Source organism: Xenopus tropicalis, chromosome 6, assembly GCF_000004195.4.
Source record: "Xenopus tropicalis strain Nigerian chromosome 6, UCB_Xtro_10.0, whole genome shotgun sequence".
Classification (NCBI taxonomy): Eukaryota; Metazoa; Chordata; class Amphibia; order Anura; family Pipidae; genus Xenopus; species Xenopus tropicalis.
This window is the reverse complement of record NC_030682.2, coordinates 102,318,886-102,337,297: the sequence shown is the minus strand read 5'-3', so window position 1 is coordinate 102,337,297 and position 18,412 is coordinate 102,318,886. Positions and strand designations below refer to the sequence as shown.

The following is an 18,412-nucleotide window of genomic DNA, read 5'->3' as shown; positions in this document are numbered from 1 at the left end:
ATCTAAAAAGGCGTTGTATAGTATTCAGTATTCTTAACTCCTGTTCACCAGTTGTATCATGCTAGTATAATTTTGTGGGTGTGAAGACAGCCATGAATTGCATTTGGAACCACAATCCCTTTTTCCCCCATATTGTAATTAAATATTGATATTAAGATTGTGTTATACTATCTCCCTGAGCACAAAGCCTGAAGACTCAGTAGGACTGGTTGCTATAAGTAGACCTGTGCAGCTCATGTAGTGTACAACATGGAAACTGCTGCACCGAATGCCCAAAAGTGCAGTTGAACTAGTTTGCTGGGTTGCCAGTTAATTTTTTGATTGGCCAGGTACAAAACCCATCAAGCCACTGTCAGCTTATATACTCTACTTGTATAACTAGAGGGATGTTTAAATAAAGTGTTTATGTAATAAAAATGTGTTGCATGATGAATAATTATGCACACGGTAGAACTTGCCATTCTTATTTTTAAGGGTAGAGGATTTAAATCTTTTTTGGTGCAATAAGAAATTGGCATAAAGACACATTTGCAAAGCATCTCCCTTCTGTTTTTGAACAGAATGTCCAATCAGCGGAAGTGATATACAAACAACAAAACTTACCAAATCCTAACAGAATCACTATAAAAAAGCTTGAACTGGGATTTGTTGGTTCTCTTGGTGCTGCTACCACAAGTTACAATAATTTACTGCACAATAAGTCACACTAATACAGCCAAAGGGCTTGACTATATTACTAATGGTTGGTATTAGGTGCTGATACATGGGTGGGCAGGGTTGATGTTTAAGTTCTTTCTCACCATATAATCACACTGATACTGTTGCTTTATAAAGTGGGAATGAAAACCTGCTACAAATGTAACGAGAAATTCTTATATTTGGAATTAAGCAACAGTTGCAAGTGAACTAAATGCCTTTGTATATATAGTTTAACCCACTGCAAGGAAAGCACCAACTATTTACTTATGGCCAGGGTTTGGAAATATGTGTTTATTAATGGCCGCTAACTAATTACTAGCCCTAATTAGAAAGTAACAGGTACAAGATTTGTGATTTTAAATTTCCTACTGTCTCTTTTCTTATTTAGTAATCTCACTAATATGATTTTAAAGTAACGGTAATAAAGGTGTTTTTAAAGTAGGTGTGCCACCTACAGTAAGGGGCTGATTTACTAAGACACGAATTCGAATCCGAATTGGAAAAATTCCGATTGGAAAACAAACATTTTGCGACTTTTTCGGCGCCTTTACGACTTTTCGGAAATTGTCGCGACTTTTTCGTTACCAATACGATTTTCGCGAAAAAACGCGAGTTTTTTGTAGCCATTATGATTTGCTCGTATCTTGTCGCGACTTTTTCGTATTGAGCACTCGTAAGTGGCGGGCGAAACTTTCAGACTTAGCATGATTTTGGAAGCCTCCCATAGGACTCAATGGCACTCTGCAGCTCCAACCCGGCCCAAGGAAAGTCTCCCATAGGGCTCAATGGCACTCTGCAGCTCCAACCTGGCCCAAGGAAAGTCTCCCATAGGGCTCAATGGCACTCTGCAGCTCCAACCTGGCCCAAGAAAAGTCACCATACTGAAGCTTGAATGAATCCGAATGCTACGAAAAAATCGCAACATTTTGCGCAACTTTCGGAATGGCTACAAAAAAGGCGCGACTTTTCGCACAAGTTTTAACACTACGAAAAAATCGCCAGATTTTGCGCAACATTCGGAATGGCAACGAAAAAGTCGCAATAATTTTCTGAAAAAATCGCCAAATACCGATCATTACGGAAAAAACGCAATCGGACGCATTCGGCTGGTTCGTGAGTAAGTAAATGGGCCCCTAAGTGTGTTGTCTTTACTAATCTAATTTCAACTTAATTACTACACAGTGAGCACCCGAAATTTACTATAGTGCAGGGTTTTTCCTTAATTATAACTAATTCAGCCAATACACGTAATCACCCATACACAGAAACAATAATATAATTTCTTCATCACACTGAGGCAGAGCCATTTTCTGGCACACAAAGCATCATGTGACCAGGCTGTGGCTCAGGAGTCTGTGGATGAAGCTGGGTCTCATGCACAGTCTGGCTGCCAGCAGGAAGTTGAATCTCTAGGTGATTAAAGACAGATTATTTCTGTTTTTGAATTGCATAATTCAACAGTTAATACTTTTTTGACAGTATCTGTCTCAGTATCTGACAGTATCTGAAGAAAGATAGGGTATACAATTATACTGTATTCACAGACCCACAGCACACACAGACATATTTAATGCAGCGTCCAGCAAATATGTTTTGTGTAGATTACCAAAAATATAATTATCTGTATAATTATGCACATGTCTGTACTTTTTGCTATAAATATGTGAGTAAAATGCAAATTGTAACATTCATACTTCTACTTTTCCTAATGCCTAAGCTTTCTAGAAAATCTGCTATAATTAGAGCATGCTATGCCATTTAGAATGAAAAGGACCTTTACCATGGATACCTGCCTTTTAATAAAAGCAGTAGTAGTAGTGCTAGTTAGACTTGAAATATGTTTCCATTGATAGCCCTGCTGTTAGAGGATCAGAAGTGATCATTCCCATATACTCCATGTTTTATTTTAATATATATATATATATTTTTTCTCAGCCTAAAAACGCCGCACAAGCCACACAGCCTCTGACTATGGTGTTTTTCAGCCTAGTACTGGTAACGTAGCAAATCCCGTTTCCATGGTGCTAATAGTGCGAAATAGTAAAAAACGCTGCGTATTTCCGCTATGTCTGGCAGCTGCCTTTGTGTATACATAGGAATAGCTTGATGTGCAAATACTGGTATTTCGGCAAACGCTTGAAAAATCCGTGCTAAGGCGTTTTCTAGCGTATTTACACTTTGTGTGGTTTGCTTCGAGTCTTTTCAAGTTATTTCTGTGGGTGATGATATTGTGCGTTTTTCAGCCGCTGAGAGAATTAGAAATTACGCAGCGTAAAAACGCCACGTGTGGCATCAGCCTAATATACATTTTTCCTGACTAATTAATTGATTGATTAACTGTTACTCATACTACCAGTCACTTTTTGTCATAATTATGTATAAACCTTTGTATTCATGCTTTATTAAGATCTCCCAATTCTCATTATTGTTATTATGTTTGTTGCATATGCTTTAAATACCACTGTGTATAATCATGTATGTCTGTGTGGAGGTAGGGCCATATTTAACTCAGCACATTAAAATCTAGATTGGGGGATACGTGTATTACAAATGTACATTTTCTAATAACTGCTGCAGGTTTTGTTTTGCAAACAAGAACAGTTGTTATTTTTTTTATTCCATACCATCACTTCAAAGGAAAAACTGAGAAAGAAAGGTTAAAACTAAGTAAACTTTATCAGAAAGGTCTTTGTAAATACAGCCATAAGCACTCACAGAAAAGCTGCACTAAGTTCTCTGTCAAAAGAAACAGGATTTGTTGTCTCTTTGTTTTCCTGTGCCAGAGACATGCAGCTCTCTCCCCTCTCCTGCCCCCCCTCCCTCAAGAATTCTAAGAACTCCCTCCCCCCCCTTAGGAATGTGTGATCTGAGCCAATCAGCAGTAAGTTTCCTCATAGTCTTACAAACTAGGTATGTACACCGCTCTTGGTCTTTGTGCAGGAGCGAGGCATTATGGGAACTTTCTTTATAGAGCTCAGTGTTTTTTTTCCTATGAGGCTTCTGATCATCTGAGCGGGAGAAATATGGGGAGACTTAAGGGCACTATTAAGAGAACTGAAGGTATATCTGCACCTTCTCCTTTAAGAAATTGGAGACATTAAAACATTTTTTGTTTTTTGATAAGTTTTATCATTTTTATCATAAATTCTTTATCTTGGGTAATTAGGGTCTCTTATTTCCCACTCATGTAATTCTGAAAAAAAAGAATAATCCATATAAAGACACCGGTAATAAAGAGGTGAACCTTTACCTGTGAAAAATATGGCAGATCAGTTATAAAAGCTTCTGATGTAGTGCTAGTGAGCAACAGCTTACACGCTCACACAGATTTATTTGGTCCATATTATGGCATTTATAATTCAGCACACTGATGGAACCTCTGATGGAAACTTTGGTGTGACTCTAAGGTTCTCAAAAAAGCAATGCCAAATTCCTGGCAATCATTCAAGAGTCAAAAGTGAATCCAGGAGAAAGCTATCCTTGCAACACATATTTTGTTAGTTAGCAATTCATATGACATCATCATCAATCATCAGCAAGTTACGCATCACTTAACATGAACTGATAAATGATTATTTAAAGAACAAGGTTACAGTGTAAAAAATAGATTTAGAGGGCCCTACTCACAAAAGTTTAGCAATTCTAACACATCAGCATGGTAGTGATGTGTGGGTCGGACCGACACTCACGGCGGGTTTACCCCCCCCGACCCACAGGTTCAGGCTGAAACACACATAAGTTCCTCGGGGCCTAACTGCACATCAAACGCACCTGCTTTGCACCACCCCCTCCTTTACGTCAGAGATGGGTGGGTCGGGCACGCAGAAATAAATAGCCACAAAGCAGTGGCCTGGGTCGGCGCGGGTTGGGAGAGGGCGGTTTAGGGTCGGGTGTGGGTCACATTTTTGTTGACCCACACATCACTACAGCATGAGCTTTGTACCTATTCAACCGGGTTTAATTTGTGACACATATATTGTAACACTTATGTCCACTTAAGTCCAGCTTTGTGAGTGTTCTGTCTGTTTGCTAAAACCTGGTTATTTTTAAGAATGTTTGCTGACTCACCACATCTATGCTTACTATAGAATGTTATATACTGTATGTAGATCAGGTACATTGGACTCCAATAACTGACAAAATGGACTGATCATACTTTACTAAAATCTAAGCAACTTTGCGTTATATATCAATTAAAAATATGCAGCCTTTTTCAAGATTTTTAATGTAATAATATGGTTTGGACCTAAGCCTGGCCCTGCATTATCCTGCTGATCTGACTGACTATTTTGAGACTCAAAAAAATTACAAAAGTAGTCAACTGTCATCAGCATGCATCCTCCAAATCCCCCAATTGCCTGCATACGTGATGTCAATAAGGAAAGGAACATTACAGTGCAGTGCATTGTGGGTTATGTAGTTCCTGCATGCTGCATGTGGAGAAGTTGTTACACTTTGTAACATCAATGTTTTAGTCCCTCCTCCCCACCAGGATTTTTAATGATGCCGAAAGAGAAGAAGTATTGTGCAGCTGGATTTCAGCATATAAAAATGGTATTTATTTATACTTTTTGAAGAAACAGATTACAGTGATTGTATCTTGGGGGCTTCTGTATTGTGTGTGGTCTCTTTAACAATTTTCTGTTTGGAAGCCAGAGTTCCCCTCTTTAATTATTTTATTACTAATTGTGTACCTGAAAAAGGGAGTTGTTCTCCTGAGATGTTGTACAGAAGCCTGCCAATACATGGTGTTGTTTTGATAAACTTCATATCAAGTAAAAGGGGACTAAAGGGACTCCCAGTACCACAATATTGAATAAAGTAGGTGCTGACAACCACCCTTTTAAACATTTATGATATGAGTAATAGAAATACAATTATTAGGTTTTAAAGCATAAGTTGCTTTTTTTAATTATTGAAACTAAAGTTAATTATGATTTTAGAGTAAAGCTTCTTATTATATAACACTTTATTTTAAGGTTGGATTAAATAACAGAATGTCTTTGTGTTTAAAATGAGCTTGTTGTGACAAAATGTTTCAATTTGTGATGGCAGGGATGTCACTTTGAAGGATTGAATTTGCATAGGCTTTATAACCATAGAGTGCTTGCAATAAAAAGCTGAGATAGATTGAAAATGCAGATTATATACAATACAGGTGTGTTTACAGGATTCTGAGGTTTTTATAGAGCAACAAAAAAACATCTTTATGCTAGTGGCCTTGTAATATGGTATTCAATTTGCTATTAAGATGATATAGTTAGAAACTACTACTTTTTATGTTTTATGTTATCTCCCAGCTTCATCTGGTGTGATATATTTTTAATGACAGAGGGAGAAATAATATTGGTGTGAGATAGCGTTATGATTAATAAATAAAGGTGGCTTTATTATGGGATAGATCTGTCATGTGTGCACCTACCTACAGTATCTGCAGAACAATCCAGTGCATGACAATTTTGATTTGTAGGTTTTATCCACTATACAGTAAACAGATAAATGCAGATCCCATACATCAGGGGTCCCCAACCACCGTCCGGGGACCGGTGCCGGGCCGTGGGCTGTGCTGAACCGGCCACCTCTGGTCCCAGTTACTTGTGATCCCAACTCCCCGATGTGTTACACAGCGATGACAACAGCTATGCGAAGCCAAGGAAGCTTTCTACTGATCAGGACAAGGAACAAAGTACTTTATTAAGCTGTATGCAATAATTATAATAATAAAGTGCATAATATAACATTTAATAATGACATTTACATTATATATGTAATAATTAAATTACAGTATACTGTATACTATGCACTAGTTGGGCCCCCCCCATGCCTTGGAAAAATTGTCTTGCTTGAAACCAGTCCGTGGTATAAAAAAGGTTGGGGCCCACTGCCATACATAGTGAAAATGTTGCAGCAATCTCAAGTGATGTGAAAATATTACTTTTGTTTCCAGTATTGCATCTGCTTACTTCTGAAACTTTCCCCTGCCTGATCCTTGATACACGCCTTTTTTTGGAAATTCCAAGCTTGCCTTTCTTTTACGTGTCTAGACTACTGAGTGGCCTCTATGTGTTTTTTAGGTTTCTCATATAGGCCTGCCTTGTATGTAAAGTATTTGTGCACTGGTCTGTTAAAAGTTCTCTCTAATCCTTACTTATTTCATTGTAAAGCTGGCATTTTGCTACCCTTTGAGATTATTTTAGAACAAACTGTTTTATAGGACAAAGAAATGTAAAAACTAAGTAAGCTTTATCAGAAAGGTAAATACAGTCATAAGCACTCACAGAAACACTGCACTATCAAATGAAACACAGGATTTCTTGTCTCCTTTTTTGTAAAAATGTTCTTGGTATCTGACTTGGTATCTGAGAAAAATCCTTCATTCATGGGGCCAGAGTCTGTGCAGCTCTCTCCTCTCTCCTGCTCCCCCCTTCAATAAGAATTCATAAAACTCACTCCCCCCACCCTTAGGAGTGTGTATTCTGAGCTACAGGGCAAAAGCTGCCAGCAGGAAGCTACTTAAAATGGCAGCTGCAATCTTAAACAAATAGAGAAAGCTTCTAGGGCTCTTTACTCAGGTAAGATAAAGCTTTCTGCAGAATAAATATAGTGTTCTAGGTGGCACTAATGTGGCAAATCTATTGGCAGTAAAATGCCAAAATTACTTTCTTTCTTTTTTAAGCATTCATGGATGAATGAATGCTCCAAATTATTTGTAATAAAATATTTTCAAAATAAACATTCTTCATTATAAAATTATTATAAATATTCATTATTAAAGAATCAAATGTTATTCCTCTTCAATTATTTATTGTTGTATTCAATTACAGGTATAGGACCCCTTATCCAGAATGCTCAGGGCCAAGGGTATTCCGGATAAGGGGTCTTTCTGTAATTTGGATCTCCATACCTTAAGTCTACTAAAAAAATCAATAAAACATTAATTAAACCCAAAAGAATTGTTTTGCATCCAATAATGATTACTTATATCATTTTAAGATTTAAAATTCTAAATTATAAAGCTGTTGGTTTATATTTTCTTAAGAAAGCATAACTTTGTATTTTGTAAAACATTTATCTGTATGCTTCCTTTTTCTGAAGACAATGCATCTATGTTTTGAATGTGAAAATAAATAAAAACACAGTTGAAAAAAAAATAATTCTGAATTATTTGATTAAAATGGAGTCTATGGGAGATGGACTTTCCGTAATTCAGAGCTTTCTTGATAACGGGATGTGGGATCCCATACGTGTATTTGATTGTTTAGGCAGCACTCTGAACACTATAGATGCTTTTATTAGATCTGTCAGTAAGTAACTGCTGCATGCATGTGGCAATATTGGAAAAACTGTTCTACCATATATTAAAATTCATTATATCATTAACAAGCACAATATTATCTGTCTTTTGTTGCATTTAAAACATTTATTTCACTTCCATCAATATATTACAATATTCATGTTATAACACAGTGGCAAAGTCTGTAACTTATTTCTGGTATCTTGCTTTTATAGGCATCTATTAGTGATTCGAAGGATATACACCAAGAGTAAACCTTTCGCTTCAAGAGTCTACAAATTATTTGGCTCCCTATTGAAAGTTCCAAGCTGAAACTTTTGGGATTGTCACTCATATATTTTTTAAAGAAAAGAAAAATGAAGATGGGAAAACATGAGTTGTGTCATTATCTTCAGATTATAGCTATTTTCTTTTGTCTTTCTGGAATAAGCCAAGCTGAGCTTTCAATGTCTACATCCAAGCCTTACATTCAACCAGGGAGGTCAAGAACAAAGCGCAGCTGGGTGTGGAATCAGTTCTTTGTATTGGAGGAATATACAGGTACAGATCCTCTCTATGTGGGCAAGGTAAGATCTTTGTCAATATAAACTTATATAAAATTAAAATGTCTAGTCTGCCTTAAAGAGAGCCAGAGAAATATTAGTCCAAGAGAACTGTAGGTATGTAACAGCCTGTAATTTTTTTGAATTCTTCATTAAATAATATATTATTAAGAACTGAAAGAACATTTAACTAGGAATGTATCAATTTTGCTCAGAAATTGACAAGTTCATGAATTAGCATAAAATTTATTTTTATTAATTATTGTTATATATCCAGCTGTCTGTTCATGAATTAGCAAATCATTTATTGTTTTAGTTATTGTTATTCAGCTGTCTTTGTATCTGTCTGCCTGTCTATCTGTCTTTCTACTGGAACTTGCCAACCCCACTCTGTTAAAACAATGATCCAGGAGAGACTACTGCAGCACATTAGCTGGTCTCTCAGAATCTCATTTCTATCCTCTGCAGTCTGTTCTTACTGTTGCTATCTTTCACCGATATGCCCACTTTGAGGTGGGTTTTATCAGATTGAGGCCATAAGGACAAGGACCCTATCAAGGTACTGATGTGTTCCTCATCCCGTTGGGATTTTTACACCTTCCCAATAGATAACTGCCAGATTATTGGACAGATATTGCTCGGGTAGGCTCGTCTGAGGGCCCCATACATGGGCTGATAAACTGCCGACTGCCAGTGGCTTTTATCTCTATGTAAGGCCACATTAAATCCTTCTCAGCAGCTACTAAAATGTTTCAACTGGATTACGGTCAAGTGGTGCATTAAGTATAAAATTCTCATCTTGTCCTTTAGAGCCCTGCATTCTACTTCTTTTCTCTATGTATTGTCTCTCATCTGCCCATACACTTACTCCTGGGCCCAGCACTCAACTCGGGACAATCCCGAGTTGAGTCCCGTATACAACCTTTTGTCACTGATTGCACCACATCTCTGTAATTCTCTGCCACCTAGTATCAAGAAAGCCCCAAACTGTGTTCTCAAAGTTCCATAAAAATCACTTTTTAAAGAAAACCCTTCACTTGTCACCTCCTCTGCAACACACCCTTGACCTATGTATTTGTTCCCCTCCTGATTTTGTTCATGTCTGTCCCCTCTCATTCAGCTGTCTAATTTCTAACATATAAATATCTGTCTGACTTTTAACATATAAATTGATTTGTGTTTATGCCTTTAAAAGCACTGAGTGCATTTAAAGTTCTCTAAAAATATTATACAATACAGTAAAATACAAATCCTGTCCCAGAGGGATCATAGTACAGAAATCATACTGCAAAGGAGCACATACATAGGACTAGTTCACACATAATAAGCATCTTTGGTCTTACCTTTTACATTTATTACATTGTATTTTGTTTACCAGAAAAGATGTTAAACATGTACATATACATATATATGTGTGCAGGAGGGTTAGTGGGGTGCGGCGGGAGGCCCCTGTGGGGGGGTGTGGGGCCCCTGGGTCGGTAGCCCCAGTGGGTCCCTGCACCCCCCAGTCCGACCCTATATGTGTGTATTCAAAATACTGGGGACATTGGAAACTGAAGCAATGACCTTGTAAGCCTTTTCAGACTGAAAGCAAAATATTTGCTTTTCTGCATAAAATTATTTCAAATCAAGGCAGTTTAAGGTGTGGAAAAAACTGTAAATATTGATAATCAGATTTTTCTGATTTACAGTAATCTCTTAAAGGGCCAGTACATCCTTAAAACATTTTAATATGTAAATCATGTTTTTTCAACACTTGAAATGAGTGGCAAATAATATTAATGTAAAATAAATCCTTTCCAAACTCCAAACCTCAGCACACCTTCACTGGCCTTCTCTGACCTCCTCCAAGCTCTCTCCTAGCATTGTCTGTTATGCTGAAAACTTTCCTCTGTGTCAACGTGCCATAAATAGTTTTGCATGGGCACTATTTTATTTTGTTATGGATCATCTTCTGTGATTTTGGAGACACTAACACAGCAGGAGCATGCGTAGTAGCAAAAAATGGCACCTGTAAACTCTGCTATGCAACTATGCATGTTTATGGCAGGTTCACACATAGGTAAAGTTTTTAGCATAAAAAGGAAGTGAGAGTGGAGGGCGGCAATGGAGGCCAGAGAAAGGGAGCTAAGGATGGAGGGAGGACTTAGTTTCTTTAGTACTAAAAATAATAAGTATTATTACAATCAATCTAAACCAAATACAAACCCAACAGCAAAATGTTAAGTATACTGACTCATTCCAGCCAAGTTTATAAATGTAAAGTACATTTCCAAATATCTTTTTTCGGAAGATCTCTCATCTTTCTTTTACAGCAGCATAAGCCAATTATTATTTGGTCTGATAGTTTTATTATAGCAATAGTGTTCTTGTAAATGGGCTCATTACATTCCTAATTAAACAAAGTGAACACGTCTAAGAATACTTTCTATAATCTGAAATCTTTAGATATAAATATGAAATACAAAACAACAAACATTGTATATATTTTTTTATGCTTACATTTTTAAAATTGTCATCATTTACCAGTTGCAGTTAAACAGAAATGTACGAATCATTATAGGCATTATTTCAAATAAATGAATATTTTTATTTTGTGCATATTTTTGTGCAAAAGTGATATTCTGAGATACTGAGGCAGAAATAAAACATGTTTATAATAATAATATTGATAATGATAATGATAATTATAAAAGTTGTGGTAGTTTGAAAATTATATGGTAGATTCCAGTCATAAAGAGAATGTGGATGGCCTTGAAAACTTAGTTCCAATCTAGAAATTACATAGAGAATAGGGAGCATTCACTAAAACCCACTGACCTAAATAAGTCACCAGTGATGAGCGGAATTCTGCATTTCGCTATTGGCAAATTGTTTAGTGAAACTTCCACAAAACTTTGGCGTGAAAAAAGTTGCGCGGGAACCGCATTTCAAGAGTTGTTCTGCAGGTTTGCAAATTTTTCAGCAAAACGGGACAGATTAGCTCATCACTACAGGAAAAATAGTAGCAGCATTTCTTTAAAGCTGCGTATACAGCTTAAGTACAATTACAACCTTTGCTTTATACAGGTTCAATCAATACCGTGTGATCCCTTTTCTGATACTGTAGGGTTCTCTGTTCTTAGATTTTCTTTCTAATCTATGCATGGCATGGGTGCTAGGTACCATACTGCTTCTGCTACTACGGTAGCCCCTTTTCTGGTACTGAGAGAATAAGTTGGAAGTGAGAAATGAGAGGAGAAATGTGACCAGTCAGCCTAAAACAACAACAGGTCCAAGAAAGTGAGATAAGTAAATAGTTTTACATTCACCACTTACTATTTCAATTGGACATATTCAAAAGGAAAGCTAAAAAAATACAACACCTGTAACGGGCCAGACTTTGGTCCAGCTTAAAGCAAGGGAAGTGTCTAAACTCTAATGTAGTTCAGGGGTGTTGTTCACATGGATAACTGCTCATCTTTAAATGTCTTTTAAATAATCTTTTAATATCACATGAAGCAACAATGAAGTTCTTTGAAGTTCTATTTTTCAGTGTTCCAGTATTGAGGATTGTGCTCTACATTACATTGGTTTTTTTGTGATCCTCTGGTCATGTAAGCTTGTTATTGTTTTCAACCATATTTTATTAGAAGTCAAGAATAGTGATGGGCGAAATGTTTCGCCAGGCATGGATTCGCGGCGAATTTACGCGTTTCGCCATTGGCGGATTGTTTCGCGAAACGGATGAAAAAATTCACCGTGGAAAAATTCGCCGCACGTCCAAAAATTGTCGCCGGCGTCAAAAAAGAATTGTCGCGGGCGTCAAAATAATAGCCGCGGGCGTCAAAATAATAGCCGCGGGCGTCAAAATAATAGCCGCGCGACAAAATAATAGCCGCGCGACGAAATAATAGCCGCGTGCGACGAAACAATAGCCGCGGGCGACGAAACAATAGCCGCGGGCGACGAAACAATAGCCGCGCGACGAAATAATAGCCGCGGGCGACGAAACAATAGCCGTGCGACAAAATAATAGCCGCGGGCGACGAAAGAATAGCCGCACAACAAAATAATAGCCGCGGGCGACGAAACAATAGCCGCGTGACAAAATAATAGCTGCAGGCGACGAAACAATAGCCGTGTGACAAAATAATAGCCGCGGGCGACAAATTTTTTTTGTCGCACGACATTTTCGCCGTTTCGCTAATTTTTTGCCGTTTCGCGGATCTTTTTAAAGATTCGCGAATTTTTCGGCGAAGCAAAACGGAACAGATTCGCTCATCACTAGTCAAGAAGAAAAAAGTGACAGTTGAAAAATGGTATGGAAGTTGTCATTTATGATAACTTGGCTTGGCAAGTTGGGGTTGTTTACATTAGAGAAAAGCCACTTAATACAATCACTTTGTATAAGGGCCGTATGATTTATTTACCAGTAGATCTTTCCAGATTTCACAAGGACATACTTTGTGGTTATAAAAAAAAAGAAAACATTCTTAAATGGAGCTGAGAAGTTGTTTTATTATCTTTCTGTAACATTTGTATTGGAAGATATATTAAATACAAGAAAGGACATTGCATCTTAAGGTGCAAAAAACAATGTTTCTTTTTAAGCGCTGTAAAGTTGAATTCTCCTCCTGCAGCAGTTGTATTGGCATATGCATTAATTTCAACAAAGGTTTAAATGTCTCTTTAGCAAGGCTATTGATATTAATACTCTTGGTACTGTGTTAATCCAGAGAGAGGTCCAGTTGCCATTTTAGAGTTAGGAAAGGCTTTTTTTGCATCTTTGTCTGGATCATTTAGAAGTTATGTAGGATTTACTAAACTTATTGATTGAACTTAATGAATATTACTTAATAAACAACTATGTAGCTATTATTATTAGTGTTTTGTTTAACATGAACATGACACTATTTTTCAACTCTAGTGCATGGTGTTTCTATTATATATATACATATAGTACACCAATAAAGTATGCTTTATCTGTAGAATGGCAGGGCATAGTATGATTACCAGTCAGAAAATAATTCCCCCCACCCTCCCCAGGGCTAATGAGAGACAACTTGAGGTTTTTTTTGTGTTCTTTGAATTAAATGGAAATCATTTGGGATTCAGATTTGATGGCTGCATTAATCTAAACTACAGTTTCACTATGGTTTTACTTGTAACTGTAACACCACTGGTAAATATAATCAAGATCTAAAGATAAACTTGACTTCTTGGGCTGCTTAACCTTTAACCTGAAGATTTGGAACAGTTGATAGTCTTGCAAGTATATTATAATAAATAATCTCCCTGTGCAGCCTATCTGCATATCTGGATCTGCATCATTTGTCCCTTCTCCCAGGTCCATTCATAGATGAGAGAAGTCTGGAGTCCCTAAACAGCCAAACATAAGTAAAAAAAATAATACAAACAGGCATATAAGCTTTTAAATCAAATTAAGTACATTTTTCACTTCAGTAAAAGTCGTTCTTTTGAAATTTCTACAGCTTTCAGAGAAAATAACCAGAGATATCAGATGTTAAGCAAAAAGCATTAATATTTTCTTTTCTAAATAAAACCAAGTAGGTGAATAAAGTGTTACCTTAATAAAAGGAATACATTATTTTACAACACCTAAATGTTTACAAATATGTTCACTTCCGATATTAGACAATGGGTTAAATATAGAATATTCTCATCTGGCAGCATACTGTACATTTTTCAACACTGCATGAACAATCAATACTGTATTTGTCAAATAAATTAAAACTTCTTATTTTCCTTAAAGGTTTTATTGGTTTTATTGATATAACGTAGAAAGATATGCTCTCATATTAAATGGCCAGTTTGCTTGATAAATTGAAATGCCTGTCATGGTAGATTTTATACAAATTACAGTATAGGTTAATTTGCTACAGAAACAAATGTATATATTTTCAATGTCCAAGTTGTCATTGGCCATAAACTCTCTAGATCAAGACGGAATGATTACTCTTTCCCCACTATATATTTTTTTTTTATCTTCCAGCTGACCAAATGGCTCTCTAATTGCTGAAGGGGCATATGTGTGTAGCACTATTATGACAGTATAAGGCCACACCAGGGGCTTTCACTCAGGGCTGGGCCCTCTCTTGGTAGTGAGAGGATTATCAGAAAGGTTGTAGTGTGACTTAAGATGAAAAGTAATGGAGCCAGGAATTATTTAGAAGGTATATTTATTTATGCAGCAACTGAAGAATAACATCTCATTACACTGTTTGGGTATTGCAGTGGTGACAGTGAATATAATAACATAAGCAATCAGGCAAAATTATATAATAGCAGGAAACAACACAAAATAACTTTAACAAAGAATATGAGCAATTGTCTATGGTCTCACCTAGCCAGATCTACTGACAGACACTGCCTGTAGAATGGGAATCCTCTCTATAAGAAACACCCTCCTTATCACTAAGGCCCCTATTCTGGGTTGCCAGGCATCTACCTGTGTACAACCAGGATACTAACCCACTGACCTCCTGTTGGAGCTTTGGGCTGCTCAGCTACCCTGACTGGCACTAAGTGGGTGCTGACCCACTCCTATAACACAAGCTTGCTAATTCTTACTAAGAACTAAGAGAGGATTCCTTTGGGGTCTTACCCTCTATGCAGGTAAACAATTGGCTCTTTCCCAATGGCTGTCTGTAGCAGTCCCTGTAGCTACCAAGACACACAGGAAGTAAAAATCCTCTTCTCTAAAAAATCTGGAAGAACCATTCTTTCCCCAGAGACAGGGGATGTTGGTCTCTCAAACTATTTACAGATAGGATGAACTAAAGATACAGTAACACCTACTGGTAAGGTGTCGAATAGCTTACCAATTTAATTAGGTCAGCAGAACATTTAATTTCAGTATTTGGTAAGCGCAACCCTAAGGGGCTGATTTACTTACCCACGAACGGGTCGAATGGAGTCCGATTGCGTTTTTTTCGTAATGATCGGTACTTTGCGATTTTTTCGTATGTTTTGCGATTTTTTCGGATTCTTTACGAATTTTTCGGATCCAATACGATTTTTGCGTAAAAACGCGAGTTTTCCTATCCATTACGAAAAATGCGCAACTTTTCGCGTAAGTTTTAACGCTACGCAAAATGCGCAACTTTTTACGCAACTTTCGTAATGGATACGAAAAACTCGCGTTTTTACGCAAAAATCGTATTGGTAACGAAAAATTCGTAAAGAAGCCGAAAAAATCGCAAAATACCGATCATTACGAAAAAAACGCAATCGGACTCATTTCGACCCGTTCGTGGGTAAGTAAATCAGCCCCTAAGGGTTACAAGTGTATTACAAATTTCAGTGTAAAGATAAAACTGGGTAAATAGATAGGCCATGCAAAAAAAGAATGTTACAGTTAGTCAGCAACTTTATGGGGGGCCATGTGGGACATAACTATTCAGTTAGTTTGCTTTTGATCCTGAGCACACAGGTAAGATTCAAAAGCAAACAACTATGTCCCGTATGCCCCCCCCCCCCTTTAGTCACTGATTGGTTGCTGACTGGTAACAGGTTAGAGAGCTGAAAAGGAGCAAGTAGTGTTCTGGTTATTCTGTTTACATTTTTGCCTAACTTTATTGAAATCATTTTATATTTTGCACAGCCTATCTATTTACAGAGTTTTACTTTTACACTGGACTGTTCATTTAAAACAATCTTACAAGGCTAGTTATCAAATTCATGTTTAAAAGATGAGAAAGATTGCCAGCGCTCAGTTTGGCCAAAATATGTAAGCTCAGGTGCCACTCCACTGCCCATTCTAAGTCTGTGGTGCAAGTGTAGTTAAAATCCCCCAGCAAACAGTGACTAGTGAGTAGTAAGATCATATTACACTTACCCATAACTCAGAAGCTCTAGTGATCAAGCAGGGAGCTTTAAAGCACCTGCTAATTATCCTGTATATTTGTTGTTTATTCTAGTTTTTCCTATAAGATCAGCTCTAGCACAGATGTGGTCTTGTATCTTCAGATAAGTTTTGATTAAGGAGGAAGTTGGCAGTCCACGAAGAACTTCCACGAAGAACTTTTAAGAGCGGTTCTGCAGATGAAAACCAACAGATAACTAGAAGAGTCTATAATTTAGTACACACTGAGAAAAAAGTACAATTAAATGAATAATAAATTATACAAGAAATGTCACCTTACACTATACTCCCATACCTCCCAAATGTCTCAATTTTCAGATGACAGTCACAATTTTAACAGGTCAATCCACAGTCCCGGATTCTAAATACAAGGTGCCTCATTTTCCTTTGATCTCCTATACTGAATGCCAAAAAAAGATACAGTTTTGTAGGATAAGTAGACTTTTGGTAGAAAGCCCAGAATACTCAACACCTGCACTTAGATACAATTACTAATACCAAATAAGATAAACATGTCTCTTGGGGGAACTGATACTTGCATCTTAAAGGAGAAGTAAAGTAATTTTGACATTTTACTGCCAATAGATTAGCCACATTAGTGCCACCTAGAACGCTAAATTTATTTAGCAGAAAGCTTTACTATACCTGAGTAAAGAGCCCTAGAAGCTCCCTCTGATAGCATCTGCCATTTTAGCTTGGTCTTGGTAGCTTCCTGCTGCAGTTATAGCCGTTGGAAGCCCAGATCACACATTCCTAAAGGCGAGGGAAGTGAGTTCTTATGCATTCTTATGGGAGGGGGGTGCAGGAGAAGGAGAGAGGAGAGAACTGAGCAGACTCAAGCCCCAAACCTGAAGGAGCCCTTAAAGAGAGGAAGTCTGATACCAAAGAACATGTTCCCGAAAAAGGAGACAAGAAATCCCGTGTTTCTTTTGATAGAGGACTCGTTTCTGTGAATGCTTTATGGCTATATTTACATAGACCTTTCTGATAAAGCTTACTTAATTTTACCTTTCCTTCTCCTTTAAAGGGCAATGCAACCTTCATTAGCAAAACTGTAATAACACATAACGCAGGACCCTAAAACCCCAGAAATGTATTCAAACTTTACATAACCTGCCAAATTTTGTAAAATGGAAGTGGTATTTAGGGGATGAAGTCAGCATTTCTTTTTGTGTCTCTTTGTATTTTTTAAATGTTAAGAGGTATATACTCCTCAAATATATTTGAAGTCCTGAATAAAACTCCTAGCAAACATTAGGTTCTGAATTTATTAACAATATAACTGTAATGTAGTTAGAAGCTAAAGCAATGCAATTTTGGATAGTATTCTATTTTGGATAGATTCACTGATTCATTAATACACTTTCATGTTCTGTGTTAAAACTGTTATTTTGTTAATACAAACTGAAATTGTAAACAGGATCATGTTACTGCAAAAAAATTCAATGTTTAATCACCACATTGTGATTTTCTTGCAGCGATTCCAATGTGAGCAAAGCGCAAGGCATTTTTGGGAACATTTGTAGCCCATGGTAGACATTTTTTTTAACCCAGGTGACAAATCTCCTAATGCTTCATTGCCCTTAAGGTTAGATTATGATTTAAAGGAGTTTCATAGGAGGGTTGATGTGATTGCTAACAGCAAGGTTGGTTATGTAAAACTAAAAACAATGTGTAACTGGAATAAATTGACCTAGCGCCTAATTGTGGCTCTTCAACGAAGGCTGATGCCAGACGTGGCATAGGGCTGATATTTTCGGCAAGCGGAAAAACGCTTGCCGAAAATACAGCCCTACGCCTGCTACTTGTGCCTGCACCCGAATGAATGAGAAACGCTCGGGTGCAGGCACATGTAGCCGATATACTCATGAAAACGCAAGACTTTGCATTCTCACGCGTTTTCATGCATATATCGGCTACATGTGCCTGCACCCAAGCGTATTCCATTCATTCGGGTGCAGGCACAAGTAGCAGGCGTAGGGCTGAATTTTCACCAAGCGTTTTTCCGCT

General features: G+C 37.3%; 1 protein-coding gene across 1 annotated transcript in view; it reads left to right on the top strand.

The window, feature by feature from the left end:
• cdh7 (cadherin 7) overlaps nt 1-18,412 on the top strand; it is a 104,633-nt gene that overhangs the window by 10,812 nt on the left and 75,409 nt on the right. The window contains exon 2 of the mRNA XM_018095030.2: nt 8,209-8,559. Within this exon, the coding sequence (XP_017950519.2) occupies nt 8,350-8,559 (210 nt within the window). The 5' untranslated portion in view covers nt 8,209-8,349. The remainder of the gene's footprint in view (nt 1-8,208; nt 8,560-18,412) is intronic.